Source organism: Halichoerus grypus, chromosome 1, assembly GCF_964656455.1.
Source record: "Halichoerus grypus chromosome 1, mHalGry1.hap1.1, whole genome shotgun sequence".
Lineage (NCBI taxonomy): Eukaryota > Metazoa > Chordata > Mammalia > Carnivora > Phocidae > Halichoerus > Halichoerus grypus.
Window position 1 is genome coordinate 200,549,088 of NC_135712.1, and position 17,467 is coordinate 200,566,554.

The window sequence follows — 17,467 nt, forward strand, 5'->3', positions numbered from 1 at the left end:
GACACCCTCTCTCACCCAGGTTGTCGCGCAGGGCGCTCGCTTCCAGGTGAGGGTTGAAGTGATGGTTGGGCACTAGCTTCAGACGCATGCGCGAGTATGTCTCGGCACTGGACAGCTTCCAGCGCGGAACAGGTGGGTCCCTGCGGATACGTCCGGGACGGTGGGCACGGGTGGGCACGGCAGTCTGCAGAAGTCCGCATTCCTCCCCGGCCTCGCCCCAAACCCTGTCCGGTGGTCCAGGTCCCTCCAGCCCTCCCAGGCCCCGCCCCCACCGGCCTCCGCCCGAGCCCCGCCCACCTCAGGGCCCAGGCCCCACAGGGGCTGGAGAGCTGACGCCACAGCGCCCCCCAGTGCAGCAGGGCGGTGGAGTGCTGCGCCGCCTGCTGCTTCAGGGCCGCCGCGTAGCGCAGCCCTTCCAGGCGCCCCCGCCTCTGCGCAGGTTCCAGCACCAGGTCCTGCGGGGGTGAGGGAATGGGTCAGTCCCGCCGGTGGCTGGGCGCAGGGGTGGGGCGGCTCCCCCCCCGGCCCCGGGCTGCACACCTGGAAGGCCCGCCGGCTGTGTGCCCGCTCCCGCTGGCGCCGCTGTCCGCTACTCATGAGCGTGTCGTAGCAGGCATTCCAGAAGCCCGACATGAGGTCGTGGCTCTTTGCGTAGGTGTCCATCTCGAACTGCGACATGGTGGGCTGCACCTGGAGGATTGGGCAGGGAGAGGAGATCAGCGCTGGATGCAGGCCCGGGGGCCCCCATTTCTCCTCCCGCTCCCGCACCTCCAGGCACCTGCTTGTCGATGAAGTGGCGCCATTCAGGTGTGGCACAGAAGGCCTGGAAGTCCTCGAAGAAAGTGGGGCTGCCGTTGGTGGGCGGCAGGGAAGGCAGTCCCCACTGGAGTCCCAGCGGCCCATAGGCACGGTCGAGCAGGGTGCGCACCAGGGGCACCAGCCACGAGCAGCGTTCCGCGGCTGCAGCGGCTGCATTTGGGGGCTCCCTGTCCTCGGTGGTGGTTTTTGATGGGGAGGTGTTCAGCGCGCGCGCCAGCGCCGCCTCCAGCTTGGAGAGCACATAGCAGGCCTCCTCCCGTCGCATGGGCACTGCGGTCTGCAGCAGCGAGTGCAGCTTCACGTAGGCCTGGGCGTGCAGCTGGGGGCGGGAGGGGGCGTGGGTGGCGTCCAGCCACTCCCCAGACTCCCCACGCCTGCCCCTGCTGGACCCCAAGCCACCCCGGGCTCACCTGTGGGTCCTCCAGCAGGATGTAGCCAAGCACGAGGCGCAGGCCAATCTGGGCCATCTCACGGAGATCCGCGGTGCCATTGGCCAGGTGTGGCCAGGCTCCCAGACGGTCGAGGAGACCGCACACCCCTTCAAAGAGCTGCAGCGCCACGTAACCCAGGCAGCCATCATCAGAGGAGGCCAGCAGCCCATGGGGAAGGAGCAAGGTAAGGTTTAGGCTGGGGGCCAGGTGGGGTTTGCACACACAGACACCATTCTGATGCACCCACGAGTGCGCCCGTGCACTCGTCCACCCCCCAGACCGCACACCCGCGGGCTCACGGGGACACGCGGACTCCTGCGGCTCACGGCCTCGGAGCTACCGCACCTTCTCACTCCACAGGTCCTGGTTACCGTGGCCCTCCGCACACAGGAAGTCCTGCAGCAGGCGCAGAAGCCAGAGTGCCTGCTGGGTGAGGCTGGCCAGGACCCCGCCGGGGGCCTCTTGGATGTCGGTCAGGGCTGACTCCAGCATCATCTCCAGGAGGCTGGGGAGGGATGAGGGACGCGGGGGTCTGTCCGACCACCTTCCTCACCCTTAGGCTTCCCAGAGGCCCCTCGCCCTCCCAGGTGGCCTCCTCACCTGCGCTTGATGCAATCCGGTGGGCGCACAAGTGTGGCTGAGGCCCCCAGCTGAGTGAGCACCGAGAAGACCTGGCCGCGCTCCCGCCAGGCGGCCTCGTCACTGCCTTCCACACCGCGCCACGTCACCGAGAACAGCACGTTGGTGAGCACGTTGCACAGTTCCTCCTCAGAGGTTTGCTGTGGGCACGGGTGGGGGGTGGGGGCGGGGGAGGGAGAGAGGGAATTGCAGACTCTCCCGCTATCCCCGCTGAGCACCCCTTGCCGACCGCTACCGGGTGTCCCTACCAGGAGGGACAGCATTCAGCCAACAGACAGCCTGGGGCCTGGAAGAATGGTGTAGGGGCCTTAGCCACCGCCTGAATTCCAGGGAGGATCCTGGGGTTCCTCAGGGGTTCACAAAGTTACCCCACAGTTCTCACAGGCCCCAAAAACTGTCCTGGAATTCTCTGGAAGAATGCCACAGTATAAGCAGAAACCCATCCCCAAACCCAGAAACACAAGGCAGAGCCCTTAGAGCGACGCTGCCCATGGGCCCTGTAAAGTCTCTGCCCCACAGGCTCTCTTGAGGACTCCCCAAAGCCTGGCTGGCGCCACCACTCTGGCTTGGCATCATTTGTCCTGTTCCGGGACCCCACCGGGAACAGAACTGCAGATGAGAGCTCCAAGGGGGCGGCACTGGGGCCGACCGGCGGCTACGGCCCCGACGTCAGGGAGGACCCCACCTTTGGAAAGCTTATACCGCCCGCCCGGTGTCCCAGAGCGGGCCCGCCTCACCTGAGGGTTGCTGGTATTTGAGGTATCGTCCCCACTGATGGCGGGCTCCGGGAGGCTGCCGTCCTCCAGCACGTTGGAGAGACTGGAGCTGTGGCGGCCGTGGGCCACAGGGAAGGGCCGGGGCCCATCCAGCGGGGAAGGGGTGCTGGGCTGGCTGGCCGGAGTAAGAGTCCCACTGCTGCTGCCGCCGCCGGCCGTGTTACACGAACCCACGCTGGCCCGTTCCAGGCCCAGGTCAAAGGGTGTACAAAACGGGGAGAGAGCGTGGTAAAAGGCATCAGGGTCGGGGCTGGGGGTCTCCGAGGGCAGGAAGACGTCCGAAGTCTCAGGCGACTCGGTGGGTGGCTGGCCTAAGGCTGGCTCTGGGGAGGTGGGTGGCTCCGGGGAGAAGGGCAGGGGACTGCCGGCTGGGGCCGCCTCCAGGACGTACAGCCGGGTCAGCACGTCCTGCCAGCCAGCCTGTCGGGCCAGCAGCCGCACTATGTCTGGCTGTCCGTAGATGAGGTGAAAGAGCTGCCGGGCCAGGGCACAGCAGGTGAGGGACGTGTCCAGCGGTCTGCCCCCAGCCTCCCACCCTGGGGCCTCTGCAGGGGAGGCCTCCTCACGGGCAGGTAGAGCGAAGCCCCCACCTCTGCAAGCTGTCACCCCCCCCATACTCACCTGGCGACAAATGTCCAGGCGGACACTGAGGTCCGCCTGGAGGGACAGCTGCACGACGGCCAACAGATCTGAGAGATTCAGGCAATCTGGGAGGATGGGCAGAGAGGCCCTGAGGGACTGACCGCAGGAGGGGGACCTCGCTTCCCCGCTGGCCCAGCCTGGGCCCCTGTGCCAACGCCCTCCCTCTATCCACCTGGCCTGTTTCCTGGCCCCGTCTCACGCGGGTGGAAGGGTGGTACCTGCCCCCAGGAACAGCCTGTAGAGGCCCTGGCAGAGCTGGGGGGAAGCAGCCCCCTCCGGCAGGCAGGCGATGAGCCCCTGCAGACCGTACTCTCGCAGCCGGAGGTGCTGACGGCCCCGCTCAGGTAAGCGCTCGTTCTGCTGCAGTTTGCGCAGGATCTGGGGGGTCGGGGGGGGGGAGGTCATAGGGGGCTTGTCATCGTGGGGAAGGAGTGACTGGAGGGGGGAAGGCAGCACGCAGGACTGTAGCTACAAGAGGGGCCCGCTCCACCTCCCCGGCCCTTAGGCAGGGGCCACGGCAAATGGGATGTGGGGGGCAGGCGGGGTGTACCTTGCAGACTCGGTCGGGCACCTGGGGCAGCGCCCTGGGCCGCAGCAGCAGAGCCAGCAGCACCTCAAGGCTCCCCTGCTCCACCAGGAAGACGGCCAGAGGCTCCTGGGCCGGGGAGCCCTGCAGCAGCGCCAGCAGCAGGTCCAGCACACCCGCCACCTGGCGGATCCAAAGTCTCCTCTGGGCCGGCTGCTCCCCGCGCCGCGGTCCACACCCCACCCCTCACCCAGGTCCCACCCTCGCCAGCCTCCAGCCTACCTGGCCATCATCCGCTGCCGCCGCCAGAAAGCTAAGCACCACCTGCATGTCCTCGGTGGCCGAGCTCCGAGCCAGGAACTCCCGCACCAGGCCGAGCAGTGAAGTCTGCACTGTGCGCACGTCGTCGGCCGCTAGGGGGTGCTCCCGCGGAGGGCTGGGCCGGTCCCCACAGGCGCAGCCGCCCAGGGCCAGGAGGACGCAGGGGAATGGAGGGGAGAGAGCAGGGAGAGCGGGCAGGTGAGCTGGGGGACCGAACCCCATCCCCAAGGCCAGAGGCAGCTGTGTCAGCCCCACGGCCCGTCTGCCCCCACCGGCCTCACCTGTAATGGGTGCGCAGCGCATCCAGGATGAACTGCACCCCGTACTTCTTCCGCAGCTTCTGTCTGTGCTCCCGGACTATGCTAGACATGTACTGGATGTGGCCTGAATGGGCATCATCAGAGGACTCAGGGCCAGGTCCCTGCCAGATCCCCCCAGGGCAGATATGGCCCCTCAGATGGCCCAGAGCGGGGTTCTAACTTCTCAGAACCTCTACCCCCACCCCGCCCGGTGGCGTCCCCCCATCCAAGTCCCCACACCTACCGAGGCGCACGGCAAAGTCACTGGGGCTCCAGAGGTGGAAGCTGAAGAGCACATGCTGGTAGAGCAGGTATAGGAGGGGCCCGCTGCCCTCGGCTGCTACCTGCTCCATCAACAGCTGGGCAGACATGAGCACGTTCATGTCCATGGCCCAGCTGGGGACCTGGAGTGGAAGGAGCCAGGGTGAGGGGGCAGGCCCTGGCTGGGTGCCACCGAGCCTCCCAGAACCCACCCTGCCCTGCACAGGCGGACGGACACGAGCATCCTGCCGGCTCAAAGCCCTCTTGCGGCCCCCCACTGCCTCTGAGGTGCAAGCTCCCAGCCTGCCGGGCGGGTCCCCTGCCCCAGTGGGGGCTGGGACGTCAGCCAAACCCTGCCAAGCCTGGCAAGGCCCCGCTCAGATGCCACCCCCTCTCCCAGGAGGCTCTCCCCGACAACATCAGGTTCCCCTCCTTAGCCCCCTGACGCAGTCCCCTCGGCCAGACAGGGCAAGGCCTGCCCCACCTCGGCCAGACAGGGCAAGGCCTGCCCCAACGCCGCCTGCCCCACCTTGCGCAGGAGGGCTCCGATGATGGCTGGCCCCTGGCACTGCACCAGGCTCTCCTGGTTCCCCGCATGGCCCTGCAGGAAGTTCCGCAGCATCAGCAGGAAGGCAGCCACGGCGTTCCTCTCCATGCGCACCTCTACTGGCCACCACGAAGGGGACAGATGTGCGTCAAGGGCCTGCCAGTGGCACAGGCCCAGGCCCTCCAGCCTCCTTATCGTGCCAAGATTCCCTCGCCGCCCTAAGCCAGGCGCCGGGGCCACTTTACCTGAGGACTTGCCCAGTGGGAGAAGCAGGCCCTGGGTATTGTGGCCAGAGGTCAGCTCGGGCCCCACGAGGTCATGTGTCTCAGCTGGACCTGCCTCGGCCTCTTGGGGCTGTGAGGCCACTCGCTCCAGCAGGGGCAGCAGGGCAGCCATGCCTCCCACACAAGTCAGCACATCCTAGGGGAAGGGCTGGCTGTGGGAGGGCAGCTCCCGGCCATTCCTGCCCCACTCCGCCCCGGCTGACTGTCCAGTCTGGGAAGCTGGGTCCAGGGGACTCTGGATCTCTTGAGTGGGCCCCTCCAGTGACCTCGCAGGGCCCGGGGCGGCTCCCCAGCCTGCCCCGCACACGCGTGTGCCCGCGCTCCCGATCGCACATGCACCTTCACATCCCAGGTCTCCACCCTGTGGCCCGTCAGGCGGCCATCCAGCCCGTGGCCGGGGGACAGGTCCAGGCAGATGTTGTTCCTGCAAGCCTGGGGGCAGGGGGTGCGCAGGCAGCCAGGGTCAGTTAGAAGAGGAGGTGGCACACGGAGTGTGGGGGGCAGGGGAAGGTAGCAGCGCCGAGCCCACTGCCCCACCCCCAATACCTGAGGTGAGTAATGGAGGAGCAGCTTGGTGCTAAGCTCGTGCAGCTCACCCTCGGGCTTGAAGGGTGCCATCTCCGTGGGCCCTGGGGGGTGGGCAGGGGGCTTCAGACCTGGCTGGGCCTCTGGCCAAACCCCACCCAGAGCCTGCCTCTTCTCTGCCTGATCAGAGGACATACACCCCCAGGGACGCCTTTGCCCTCTTGGACCCCTAGTTTCTAGCCCCGGGCCCTTTAGGAGCCCCCACCCCCCAGGTCTGGGCTGGGGCCGGGGCAGGGCCCAGTGGGTGGTGCTGCATACCCAAGGTGAACAAGGCTCGCAGGGCCGCCGCAGGCAGCGCTTCGTGGAAGATGGCCACGGCCCCCAGCTCACCCTCCAGGGACGTGGGGCTGCCCCACCGGGTGTCCTGTGTGCCTGCAAGGGTGGAGCTGATGCTGCCCTCCTGCAGGGGGGCCACCAGCCCGGACCCCCAGCCAAGCCCTGCGGTGGCCGGGACCGACTGCGAGCGGGAAAGGGAGGGGTGAGTGGGAGCCAGGGCAGCGGGGACTGGTGGCGTAGGCAGCCCCGTGGTGGTGGTCGTTGTGCGGTGCCCAGCAGAGCCGATGCAGCAGGAGGAGAAAGGCTGCGGGGCCGGGGTTGGGGAAGTGGTCAGATCACAACAAAGTCCGGGGCTCCACCTGCAGCCAGTTCCTCACGGGGACCCCCACGGCCGCACAGACCCCAGAGGCTAAAGTCTGAGGCCTACGTTGGGGGGGGGGGGGACACTCCAGGCCTCACCCTGTCCAAGATGCCCCAGCTACCCCAGGCCTCCCCAAACCCCGCCTGGCACACCTCACTGAGGGAGGGGCAGCGAAGGGGTGCCGTCTTGACCAGCTGGCCGTCTTTGTAGACATGGACCAGGTTTTGGCTGAAGGGCCGGCGCCCAGGCACATGGACAATGGCCACGCAGTGCTAGAACAGGAAGCCACGACATCAGGTTGGGGGCTGGCACTTGGTGCCTCCTCCAGCCCCCTGGGCCACACGAGGAGAGAGGCTCACCCAGGCGGAGTCGGCAAAGGACACTTCCGGCAAGCTCATGGTCAAGTACTCCTTCCGGGTGCACACGGCCACCACCAGCGTCCCAGCTGCCGTGAAGAAGGCCTCGAACCCTGAGCCGCTGCTGGCGAAGAAGCTGGGGGCAGGCCGAGCCAGTCACGTCGGCTGCTCTCCCCGCTCAGCCCTAGCACTGGGCCCCGCTCCCTGGCAGTCACCTACCTGTACAGCTGCTTCCGCTGGGGGGGCCGGGAGGGGGCCGGGCCGGGGGCCGCGGCCGCGGGGTGCAGACAGAGCCAGGCGTGGAAGGTGAAGCCGGGTCCCGGCCAGCGCTGCACGGGGGGTACCATGATCCCCGCCATGCTGGGCGTGAGGTCAAAGTAGTGTAGGGCTCGCGCGGGGCCCTGGCGCCGGGCCATGCCCGACAACGCACGGAGGACGGCCCCAGCGTGTCTGGCCTTCCGGGCCTCAGTCCCGGCGCACCCCGAGTCCAGCGCCGGTGGGGGGCGCAGCAGGCAGCGCAGCTCCGAGGGCCTCAGGGACACTCGGCCCAAGGCTTGCAGCAGCGCCAACAGCTGCTCCTGGCAGTGGGTCCCCAAGGCGCCCCCCGCGCTGAGCGTGCGCAGCAGGTGGCCCACCAGCCCCGCCTGCACGCACGTGCGCCGGCTGGCCGGGCAGCTGTCACAGAGCCGCCGGAGGCGCTGGGCGAGGAAGAGGCGCAGCTCTGCCGTGGGCAGCGCCGGGAGCCACTGTGCCAGCAGCAGCACGGGCTGCTCGTTGACGACCGGCGGCGGTGGACATCTGCCGTGGTCGCCCTCCACAGCCTGTGGGTGGAGAGAACGTGACGGCTCCCGGGCAGCTAGCAGGGGACCGCCGCGTCTCGATGGGACAGCAACGCGAGCTACTCCATCCCGCTTGCGCAGGTCGCGGCTCGGGCGCAGGAAAGTCGGAGGCGCGAGCACACGCACCAGCATTTACGACAGGCCTCCGGCGCTTTGGGTCCGGGTTGGCCTCAACCCCGACTGCATGTTCCCAGGATGACCTGGGGGTCTGGTTCCCATGCCCCGGATCTTCAGCCCAGGGACATCTGTGGTCGGACATCCCGGGGCCACGGGTCACGGTACGTACTGCCCACAGCCACCAGAGCCCCCAAGGTGGGGAGCTCGCCCTCCGTGGTAACCCTGTCGGTCCTGCCCACCCCGGGAGCCTGAGCCTACGCCCGGCCCTCACCATGTTGAGCAGCTCCTGCAGCAGCCGGTGGGTGGGGGGGCCGTGGCTCTGCAGAACCTCGTGCAGGTGAGGGTAGCCGATGCGCTCCTTAAACACCTCCTGTGCAGGGTTGCGTGGGGAAGAAGGGAGCACGTACGTGGGCCCCGGGGCAAACCCACACCCCACGGAAAGTCTGGAGGAAGGAGCATCTTTCCAGGTTCCCCCACCTGGCTCTGCCTCTGGGTCGCAGTGCTAGCGAGGGCAAGGGGCTGCGGATGGAAGCGGGGGTAAGGGTCCCCCCTCGGAAGGCTATAGATGGCGGTTGGCCCACAAGTAGTATCCTCCCCAGTCCAGCCCCGACCCAGGAGATCCAGCTGCCAGCGCTGAGCTGCACCCCACAGGGCAAGATGCCCGCCTCCTCAGCTCCCTCGCTCTAACAGCCACCAACCAGACCAGTTCTGGGGACACGTGGGCAGTTTAACCCCTACCCCACACCCCTACGGTAGCCAGACTGCAGTGTCCTCACCTTGGCTGAGGGGGAGCCACTCATGATGCAGGTCAGCACTCGGACCACGTGCACTGCGATGGCATCTGTGTCCTGGTCCAGTACCTTGGGGTGGGGAGGGGCAGTCAGAAGCAGCAGGTGCCAGCATGTTACAGCCCGCAGCCCCCTGCTCCCGCTGTAGGGCCAGGAGCAGGTGTCCCAAGGCGCGTAGCCGAGCTGGCTGGAAGCCTTGGGAGTGGGGTGCCAGGCCTTCTACTCCTCGCCCGGACTACTGTGACCCTCACCCTGACCCTAGGGCCTTCTCCGGGTAGCTTGGCCAGACCCACTTTGACAAAGAGGCCAGGGAAGAAACCAAGACCGGGAAGGGCCTCCCTGGGACGGATCAACAGGGTACCCTCTCGCCGTACCCCCTTTGTCCCCCACTGCCTGGTAGGCCTACAGGCCTCAGGCCCCACCCATCCCCACCCAAGCTAGACACACATGTGCAGGCAAGTGCTCCATCACCCATGATGATTGACAGGGGGTTGGGAAATTTAGGGACAATCACAGGAGGTTAGAACCGGAAGAACCTTCGAGACCTTTGAGTCCTACCCTCCCCCTTACCCCTAGATCCAGGCGGGGACACTGAGGCTCACCCTGGCTGAACCTGACAGCTGGAAACATGCTGCTCATTTGCATGTTGCTCACTTGGCTTTGGGTCTGGGTTGGCCTCAACCCCAGAGGGTTGAGGAGGGGTCAGGAGGGCTTAGAGAATTTGTCCACAGCTGCCAGATTGCTAGGCTGTATTTTGGCTCCATGGGGCCTGACTCCCCAAGTGACCTCGCACAACCTTCTTCCCCTCCCCAGGCCTCAGTTTCCTATTTGTAAAAACCAGGGGTCTCAGCTGCCTTGACTGCTTTGTAGAATAATAGATATGCAGGCTCCCAGAAAACAGGTAAGAGTAATAGCCACAGGGGGCTGCCTCACGAAGACAAAGCCGGGGGGCCTCTAGGGGTTGGGGCCCAGGTGTTAAGCCCCCAGAGAGAGGGTTCTCCATGCAGAGCCCCTGACAGCTTACTGCCTCTTCAGCTCCCATGCAGGGTGAGGCAGAGAGCCCATCATAAGGGGATGAGGGATTCCCAGTGACCTGCTTAAGGCCGTTACAAGGATCCATGGGAAGAAGTGGGCCCATGTGGGGGAACCTCCTTTTCTGTGAGTCACGACAGCCATGTCCCTTAGTATCTGGGCTTCAGTTTCCCCTTCTGGGAATGGGGGGTAGGTGGTTGAGTTTCGAAGGTTCCTTCCAGCTTGGCAAAGCCAAACCCTAGCTCCCAATACTAATACTAGGTAGGGTACGGATCACTCCTGCTCATTCCCTAAGATAAGCGTCTGGAAGGTGGGTGAAACAGCAAGGGGACCCAGCCCCATCACTAGGCCACAGCAGGCCTTACACATATCTGCTCGTTCCCCCTGCATAGGCAGGAAGGGCTCAAAGAGGGAGCTGCAGGGGGTGGGTGCCCAAGGAGGTGAGTGCCTGAGCAGGTCGGTCCCAAGGTGGTACCTTCTGGACATCGGGCTCGGTCAGTAACCGGGTAGCCAGGTCACTGTCCCCCTCAGGGGGCGCCCGGGCCTGCAGGTACAGCTGTGGGGAAGGGGGAGGGCACAAGGTGGAGGAGGCAGAGGAGAGAGAAGAGGAGGAAGATGGGGGGGCGGTTAGAGCAGGACCGGGGCAGCTTCCAGGATTCTGCCCCCAAGGGAAGGCTATGTGTGCCCTGAGACCCAGGCAGAGAGCCCCACTAGGCACTAAGGAAGGCAGGGATCCGAGAGCTGCCCATGCCCTGCTCAGAACAGAGCCAGGGGGTGGGGGGCAGGGGGCAGGTAAGTGGGCAGGAGTAGGTACTGTATCTAAAACAGCGGGGCCCTCCTCCTGCCCCTGGACTTGGGGCTGGGGAAAGAGGGACAAGGGGCCAGGGCAGCTCCTGTCCTTCTGCATGGGATGCGTAGGTCCTTCCTCCTATGGGGTGCGGAGCCATCCCGAGCCTTAGGCCGCCCCGCTCGCCACAAACCCCCAGCCCGGTCCAGCCCAGGCTTGCTCAGCAGCAGTGCAGCCCCCACAAGTGGTTCCCCAGCCTCGGGGTCCCAGGCCATCCACCCACAGCCGGGCCCTGCCCACCTTGCTGTTCTGGATGAGGCGAGTAAGGTGTTCAAAGCAATTGTTGCTGAGGAAGGTGGCCTGCAGCACCGGCCGGTCCTCACACGCCAGCATCCTGGGGATGGCGTCTGTGGAGGGGTCTCGGGTCAGCCCCGCTCCCACCCCGTCAGCGACCTCGCCGCTCAGCCTCACACCTTCTTCCTACGCTGCCCAGTCCTGCCTTCCATCATCGCTCAGACCTTCCCCTGCTGGAGCCACCTCCCCAAGAGCCTGGGAGCCCATACCCACCGAGCATGCTGACCCGTAGGGTGACAAGGGCCTCTTCAGGGCCTGGGCTTGGGCCCGCCGGCCAGTCGGCATTAAGGATGTGGAAGTAGCCCTCAAGCAGGGTGCGGAGCTCTGGCCCACGAGGGGGCGCGCGGCTGGCATGCAGGACATGTACGGCCCCCACGAGTGCCTCCAGCGTCAGCGGCACTAGGCGGGGGTCCTGGGCCGGCCCGTGGTCCCAGCCCCGTACCACACCCAACAGGCCCTGCACAGAGCCAGCGCTCACGGCCATCTGCCCGTTCTCCTGCAGGTGTGGGCAGAGATGGCAGTGGTCAAGGGGCTCGACCAGCAGAGACCCCGAGGCGGCCACCCTCTGGTCCACAGGCTCCTCCTGGCTTACCTTCCCTCCTGCAAGGACAGCACCGAAGAGGTGGACGAGACACAGCAACAGCATGGGAGGTAGGCCATCAGCTTCCTGCAGGCTCTCTGGACAGGGTGGGTGGGCAGGACAGGAGGACGTCACCAAGCTTGCAAGGAACTACCCAAGAGGAAGGAGCCCTGGGGTGGGCAGGAGAGGGCTGGGACGTCCCATGTGAGGGAAAAGACCCAGTTCTGTCCTTGGGGTTCTAAAATGTCACGGCTCTCTGCCAGGGGGTCTAGGGAAGACACGGCCCTTCTCTGGGGAGCTTGAAGGGGATGTGGTCCTGCCCTGAGAGCCTAGCCAGTCCCCCAGATCCTTAATCTCCAAAGTGGGGACCCCAGGGTAAGCACACACACACCCCACCCCACTTCCCCATGGCAACCCAGGGTTTAGCTTCTCAGATACAAATCTGGTCCCGCTACCCTGTGACGGTTGGAGCTTCCTGTGACCTGCTCTGGGGACCTTGCTGTATCTTCCATACAGATGCCCCTCACCCCCACCCATGCCCCCGCTGGGGACTTCTAGGGGCTTTCACGGTCTCCTATGTGGGAGGCCCACCTGGCCCCACTCCAGCAAAGCTGGACAGGATGCCAGGCCACAGAGTGAAACTCAGAGAGCAGAAGGGACCAGCCCTGGGTCACATGAGTGGTGTGTATGGTGGGGGGTGGGGGGCAAGAGCAGGGCTCACTAGATTCAGGTGGGATGGGGTGGGCCAGCTCTTGGGAACAGGGCATTTGAGCTGAAGCCTGAGAGTGCAGGTGGCCTGGGAAGGGAGAGGAAACAGTAGGGAAAGACATGGAATAGCTACTTGCATTTTGGGACGGAAAGGACAGGGTGCAGAGGACAAGTGGGGCTGGAAAGGGAGGCTGTGGAAGGAGCAGGATCTGCTCCTGAGATGCCAGGCCACCAGCGAGGGACTGAGGGCAACAGGAACAAAATCCAGTCTGTTCTGAGAAGAGCGCTCAGGTTGTGGGAGAATGGAGGCAGGAGCTCCCTGGGGGGAGGGGGGAGGGGGTGTCTCCCCTCTCGGAGCTGTTGCCTCTGCTCCACACCCCAGGCCTGCAGCAACATAGGGCACCCCAGGGACACTCAGTCACCTTCTGTGCTGACAGGCCACCGCCTCACCAAGCCTGGCCTGCCCCCCAGTCCAGGGCCATCTTGCCCCGTCCCATCTAATGTCCTGGCCAGCTTCCCTCTGATGAGAGGAAAAGAGGGGACCCAAGAGAAGAGGGTCCCCAGGGGCCAGAGATGTCCTGGGGCTCAGCTCCTCCAGGACCGTGGGAGCAAGAAGCGGAGATGGTGTAGACGTTGTCTAAAGGAAGGGTGGCGCCTACAGGCGTAAAGGGATTGGACCAGGGAGTTTGAAGATGGTCCAGATCAGAGTGAGATCCAAGTGGCTTTTCGGACCCAGGAGGTGGGAGGGAAGAGGGAAAGAAATTGCTCTCCCCCACCTTATGGGAGGCCTTCACTCCAGCCCCGAAAAGAAATTACTCATTTCGCCCAGACCTGCCCTTTCTCTCCTCTCTGCCCCTAAACTCCCTCGCCTCTGGAAGCCCCCTTGGCTTCCCGTGGTGCTCCCAGCCCTGCTGGCAGACACCACAAAGGGTGTCCCATCCCTCCGGCCTCCAGGATGGGGAACTGCAGGAAGGGGTTCAGGTTTGGGGGTGGGGCCAGGTGGGGCCTAAGGGGCAGGGGCGGGGCCTGACCTCGGAAGAAGGCGCTGAATTCACAGGGCAAAGCAGCTGGAGGGAACTTGTATTTGCTCTTCTCCTTGGAACTGATGACTTCCCTGGGGGTGGGGGTAGGGAATGGGTAGGGAATGGGCAGGGGCCCCGGTGAGGCCAGGCGCCCCGGGTGAGGCCAGGCGCTCCACCCCTCCCACCTACCCCTGGGCCCCCTCCCCCCTCCACCCCCCTTCCATCCTCTCCCCAGCCTCCTCCGGGCCCTCCGTGGTGGGCCGGCTCTCACCCACTGTGCTGGCGCCTCCAGGTCTGGTAGGGGTCAAAAAGGCCCTCGCAGAGGAGCAGGGCGTGCAGGGCCACGTTTTCCAGCAGCAGCCCACGGCCCTCCTGCGATGCTGGGGCTCCTTTCAGCTGCAGGCATGGGGAGAGGGCAGATGGTCAGCTGGGCCCCGGCTACCTCCTACCACCGCCCCCCCAGGCTAGAGCCCACCTCACCTCTGCCATCAACCGGGTCAGCAAGGCCAGCACCCGGGGCGCCAACACCGGGCCCCAGCCCGCCTCTATGTTCTCCAGGTTCCTGGGAGGGGATGGGGAAAGAGGTCCCAGGAATACACCCGCCCCGCCTCCAGCCCGCAGTCCGGAGCTGCCCACCCGCCTTGGAGAGGGCAACGGGGACCCACCTGCAGAGAATGATGAAGAGCTTGAGCAGCAGCAAGGCTTGCTCCAGGTCCCCCTCGTCCAGCTGCTCGGCCAGGACATGCAGCGCGTCCAGCGGCAGCAGCGGTACCTCCGCGCCTGCCTCCTCCGGCCTGCAGGGAGGGGGGTCGCTAGGGCACCGAGGACCCTCGGTCTCCCTGCCCCGTCCCCGCCCTCCAGGTACATCCAGCCTCACCTGCGTGGCTCCAGAAATGACAGTGAGATGCTTTTCTCGAAGGCACCCACGAAGGCCTTCAGCCACTGCTGCAGGTAGCCCAGGTCCTTCTGTAGGGGGAGGAAGCAGGGGGCAGACCCGGTGCCATGGACAGGGATCGGAGGCAGGGCAGTGCGGGTGGACAGAGTGAGGGATGCGTAGGGCAGGAGGGAGGACAGGAAGTTTGAAGGTCAGCGTCAGAGGGCTGCCCTGCATATTGACCACTCTCCCAAGGCCCCCTGTTTGCTTCTCCCAGCTCCCACCTCCCTAACCCTTGGGGACTCGGGCAAGCCTGACACGGCCAGGGGAGGGGCTTAAGTGTGCACACTCCGGGATGTGACTATGGGCCACACTGGCGCTGGGGCTGAAGGTCTTCCACCCACCAGCCACCCCTGATCCAAAGCCTTGGGCTGGCCTCGGCCTTGCACCTTCTCCCAGCTCAGCAGCCACCACCTCCAGGAGACCTTCCCTGACTGTGGATCCCATGCTGCATGCGCACCATGGACCGGGCAGACCCATGCACACGCACAGGCAGAATGCCCTACTTCACCCTGGGAACCTAATGCCCACCCTGGCTGGTTACCTGGACCCCAGGCCCCAAAGCTGGTTCCATGGGCAAGAGGGGCAGCGGCTGAGCCCGAGTCTGGGCGTCCGCCGCCAGGGAAACTTTGGTGTGAACGGGAAATGTCCCCTCCCGCCCCGCCGGGGGCAGGAAGCGCAGAGTCACGGTGGGGGAGGGGGGCCGCTTCCTCCCGGCAGACCGCAGGGATGTGGGGGGCCCCCCCGGGGCACCCAGGGCCCTGCAGGAGAACCTGTGAAGGACCGGGCCCAGCACCGGGGGCGGGGCCTGGAGTGCAGAGGGGCGGGGTCACACTGCCCTGGGTGTGGCCTGCCCTTTTTCTGGCATGAGGTCTGGACTTGGGAGTCTAGAGACAGGTTCTGATCCCTGCTGCTATAGGGACCTTCACTCAAGGCACCCACAGCTACCTGACCTGGGTCCAACACCTCAGGCCTAGGGAATGAAATGGATATGGAGGACTCAGTCATACCTTTGCCCTGCCCCCCTCCCCTGTGTCCTGGCCTCCCTGCTGGGCCCTACTGGTCTCTACTCCAGGGACACAGCTGAGTAGGCCCTCGCCTAGCCCCAGTCTCCTCTCGCCTCTAAGCCCCTCCCAGACACAGAGTGGGTGGTGGCCTGGAGCTCCTCCTCCCACCCTGCCCTCCTTTCCTAGGTGCTGGCCTCATCTGCTGCTCCCCATGAACCAGTTGAGGCCAGAAGGCGCATTTCTTTCCCAGGGGCAGGGGGTAGGGCAGGGCCCAGACTGGAGAAGGCTGAAGGGGCAAGGGACACATCATAGGTGCTGCGTCCCTGCAGCCACAGACCTCAACTCAAGGACTTCCAGAACTACCTTGAGTGGATGGCTCATTTCTGCTGCCTGTAGGCTCCTGACCACAGGGTAGGGACTGAATGGGCCCCAGGGAAGGAAGGGGTCAGACCCCAGCAGACCGGGCCAGGTCCACAAGAAACCGAGGCAGAGCAGCCCTCACCCTGTGGTTGGGCACCTTCCTTGTGCATTTGTCACAGATCTGAGGCCTAGGCAACTGAGGGAGTGGCTGCGGCCACCGAGGTGCAGGCCCACGCTGCCGCCGGGACTTTCTGTCCTCAGTTAGTTACCTCTGGTGCTCTCTCCGCCCTCTGGCCCTGGCCGCCTCCCTGCTCACCTACCTCTGTCCACGGCCCTCCTCAAGGACCCCAAAGTGCCCCACCCTGAAACACCAGAGTAGGCCAGGCTCCTAGACCATTTCTTGGGAACATTTCCCATTGCGTATGGGGAAAAGGGGGGCTCCAGAGAGGATGCCTCATCCACTACAACCCCTTCAGCTACTCCTCTGAGGACGCTGAAGGCCAGACCTTTGTTTTAGGCCTGGGCCACTCATGGTTGCTGGCCAGCCAGTCCGAGCTGACCATGTAGCCCCTGCCTCAGTGACCCCACAGATCCTGGTCTACCTTCAAAACTGGCCCACACCATCCCCCCGCTCTTCTACCCCCAAACCACCCCAGTCAAGCCACAGACATCTCTCACCTAAAATGTGGGTCCCTTTTGCCCACTGCCGTTCTGCTGAGCGCCTGAAAGCCCAAATTTGACCACGTCCCCCCACCCTGGCCTGAGGATAAGGGCTCAACTGAGCCTGGCATTCCAGGCCCCCAGTCCAGTCACAGCTGCTTCTCCAGCGTCTCCACCCCTCTCCATCTGAGTCACATCCTCCGGTCCCGGCCTCTGTCCACCCTATGCCCCACTGCCGTCTGTGACTTGGGCTTTTAGTACTTAAGCAGGAGCCTGCCGGCCTCTTCATGGCCATCACCTGGATTGACCCTCCCAGAACCTGGGTGGGCCCCTCACACTCTGCACACCCTGGCTTTCTGTCCCTAGAACCACACCCACGGCCTGTCCAGCAGGTCCAGGCTGGGCTGGGTTCAGGGCTGTGGCAGTCAAGGTAGACTCCCCGGCTCTGGGAGAGCATGAGGGGTCTCTAAAGCATAGTACTAGGGAGGGAGAGGGGTATCTGCCTGTCCCGCCTCTGACCTGGGCCCCACGGCTTCCGGCTGCAGTGCTGGGGGGTATGGGAGTCCCTGCAGGGGTCGGGACAGTGGTGGCAGTGCTGAATGCCAAGGGGTCTAGAGCTGGGAGAGGCCTGGGCTTCCCACACTCCTCGACTAGCTCCTCCCCCCCTTCCCAGCTCCAAGCAGGAATGTTGGGCAGGGCCAGCCCAGTCCCTAACTTGAAGGGGCCAGGGCCCCATGACGGCAGGTCAGGAGCAGCCACGCTCCTCCTCAGGCCCTGGGGCTCAGGTGTAAGTGGTGCCAAGGCCCTGTGGGCCAGGGAGCAAGCTGTGGGGAGTGGGAGGTCAGTGACCCCGGGAGGAGGGAACACTCATGATCACGTCTGCAGGGGCCCCCAGTTTATGCCCGACCAGCCTTGAGGGCACTCAGTACTGGGGGTGGGGAGCTCCCAAGGGCTACTTAGGCCCAAACAGTCCCTGGGTGGGCATGGAACTGCCCCTTCGGCAGGAGGTACCCCAGGGGGGCTGAGGGCAGGCGGCTGTGGCATGGATGGGTGGGTGGGGGTGCTGTCTGTCGGGGGACAGGGACGACTGAGCTGCTGGACATCGTGCTGCCCCTCTACCTGCTTGCCCTGCCCCAGGCCTGACACCAGCCCTGGC

General features: G+C 65.4%; 1 protein-coding gene across 9 annotated transcripts in view; it reads right to left on the bottom strand.

Moving 5' to 3' along the window:
- Nucleotides 1–17,467, bottom strand: part of NBEAL2 (neurobeachin like 2) — a 29,154-nt gene that overhangs the window by 6,682 nt on the left and 5,005 nt on the right. For 2 of the 9 annotated variants that reach the window (XM_036107691.2, XM_078078730.1), the window contains exons 2-34: nucleotides 14,228–14,316; nucleotides 14,016–14,144; nucleotides 13,831–13,912; nucleotides 13,622–13,746; nucleotides 13,360–13,442; nucleotides 11,633–11,718; nucleotides 11,254–11,536; nucleotides 10,987–11,093; nucleotides 10,375–10,455; nucleotides 8,856–8,939; nucleotides 8,351–8,449; nucleotides 7,343–7,944; nucleotides 7,127–7,259; nucleotides 6,920–7,039; nucleotides 6,389–6,710; nucleotides 6,092–6,174; nucleotides 5,885–5,977; nucleotides 5,507–5,681; nucleotides 5,244–5,380; nucleotides 4,698–4,857; nucleotides 4,436–4,538; nucleotides 4,116–4,269; nucleotides 3,858–4,016; nucleotides 3,526–3,685; nucleotides 3,287–3,372; nucleotides 2,627–3,139; nucleotides 1,851–2,029; nucleotides 1,596–1,755; nucleotides 1,230–1,367; nucleotides 779–1,138; nucleotides 541–690; nucleotides 298–455; nucleotides 16–140 (exon numbers count right to left, since the gene is read on the bottom strand). In XM_036107691.2, the coding sequence (XP_035963584.2) occupies nucleotides 16–140; nucleotides 298–455; nucleotides 541–690; nucleotides 779–1,138; nucleotides 1,230–1,367; nucleotides 1,596–1,755; nucleotides 1,851–2,029; nucleotides 2,627–3,139; nucleotides 3,287–3,372; nucleotides 3,526–3,685; nucleotides 3,858–4,016; nucleotides 4,116–4,269; nucleotides 4,436–4,538; nucleotides 4,698–4,857; nucleotides 5,244–5,380; nucleotides 5,507–5,681; nucleotides 5,885–5,977; nucleotides 6,092–6,174; nucleotides 6,389–6,710; nucleotides 6,920–7,039; nucleotides 7,127–7,259; nucleotides 7,343–7,944; nucleotides 8,351–8,449; nucleotides 8,856–8,939; nucleotides 10,375–10,455; nucleotides 10,987–11,093; nucleotides 11,254–11,536; nucleotides 11,633–11,718; nucleotides 13,360–13,442; nucleotides 13,622–13,746; nucleotides 13,831–13,912; nucleotides 14,016–14,144; nucleotides 14,228–14,316 (5,518 nt within the window). Of the gene's footprint in view, nucleotides 1–15; nucleotides 141–297; nucleotides 456–540; nucleotides 691–778; nucleotides 1,139–1,229; nucleotides 1,368–1,595; nucleotides 1,756–1,850; nucleotides 2,030–2,626; nucleotides 3,140–3,286; nucleotides 3,373–3,525; nucleotides 3,686–3,857; nucleotides 4,017–4,115; nucleotides 4,270–4,435; nucleotides 4,539–4,697; nucleotides 4,858–5,243; nucleotides 5,381–5,506; nucleotides 5,682–5,884; nucleotides 5,978–6,091; nucleotides 6,175–6,388; nucleotides 6,711–6,919; nucleotides 7,040–7,126; nucleotides 7,260–7,342; nucleotides 7,945–8,350; nucleotides 8,450–8,855; nucleotides 8,940–10,374; nucleotides 10,456–10,986; nucleotides 11,094–11,253; nucleotides 11,537–11,632; nucleotides 11,791–13,359; nucleotides 13,443–13,621; nucleotides 13,747–13,830; nucleotides 13,913–14,015; nucleotides 14,145–14,227; nucleotides 14,317–14,828; nucleotides 14,947–17,467 lie in introns of those variants that run through there. The other 7 variants (XM_036107693.2, XM_036107692.2, XM_036107696.2 and 4 more) reach the window with 7 other exon arrangements.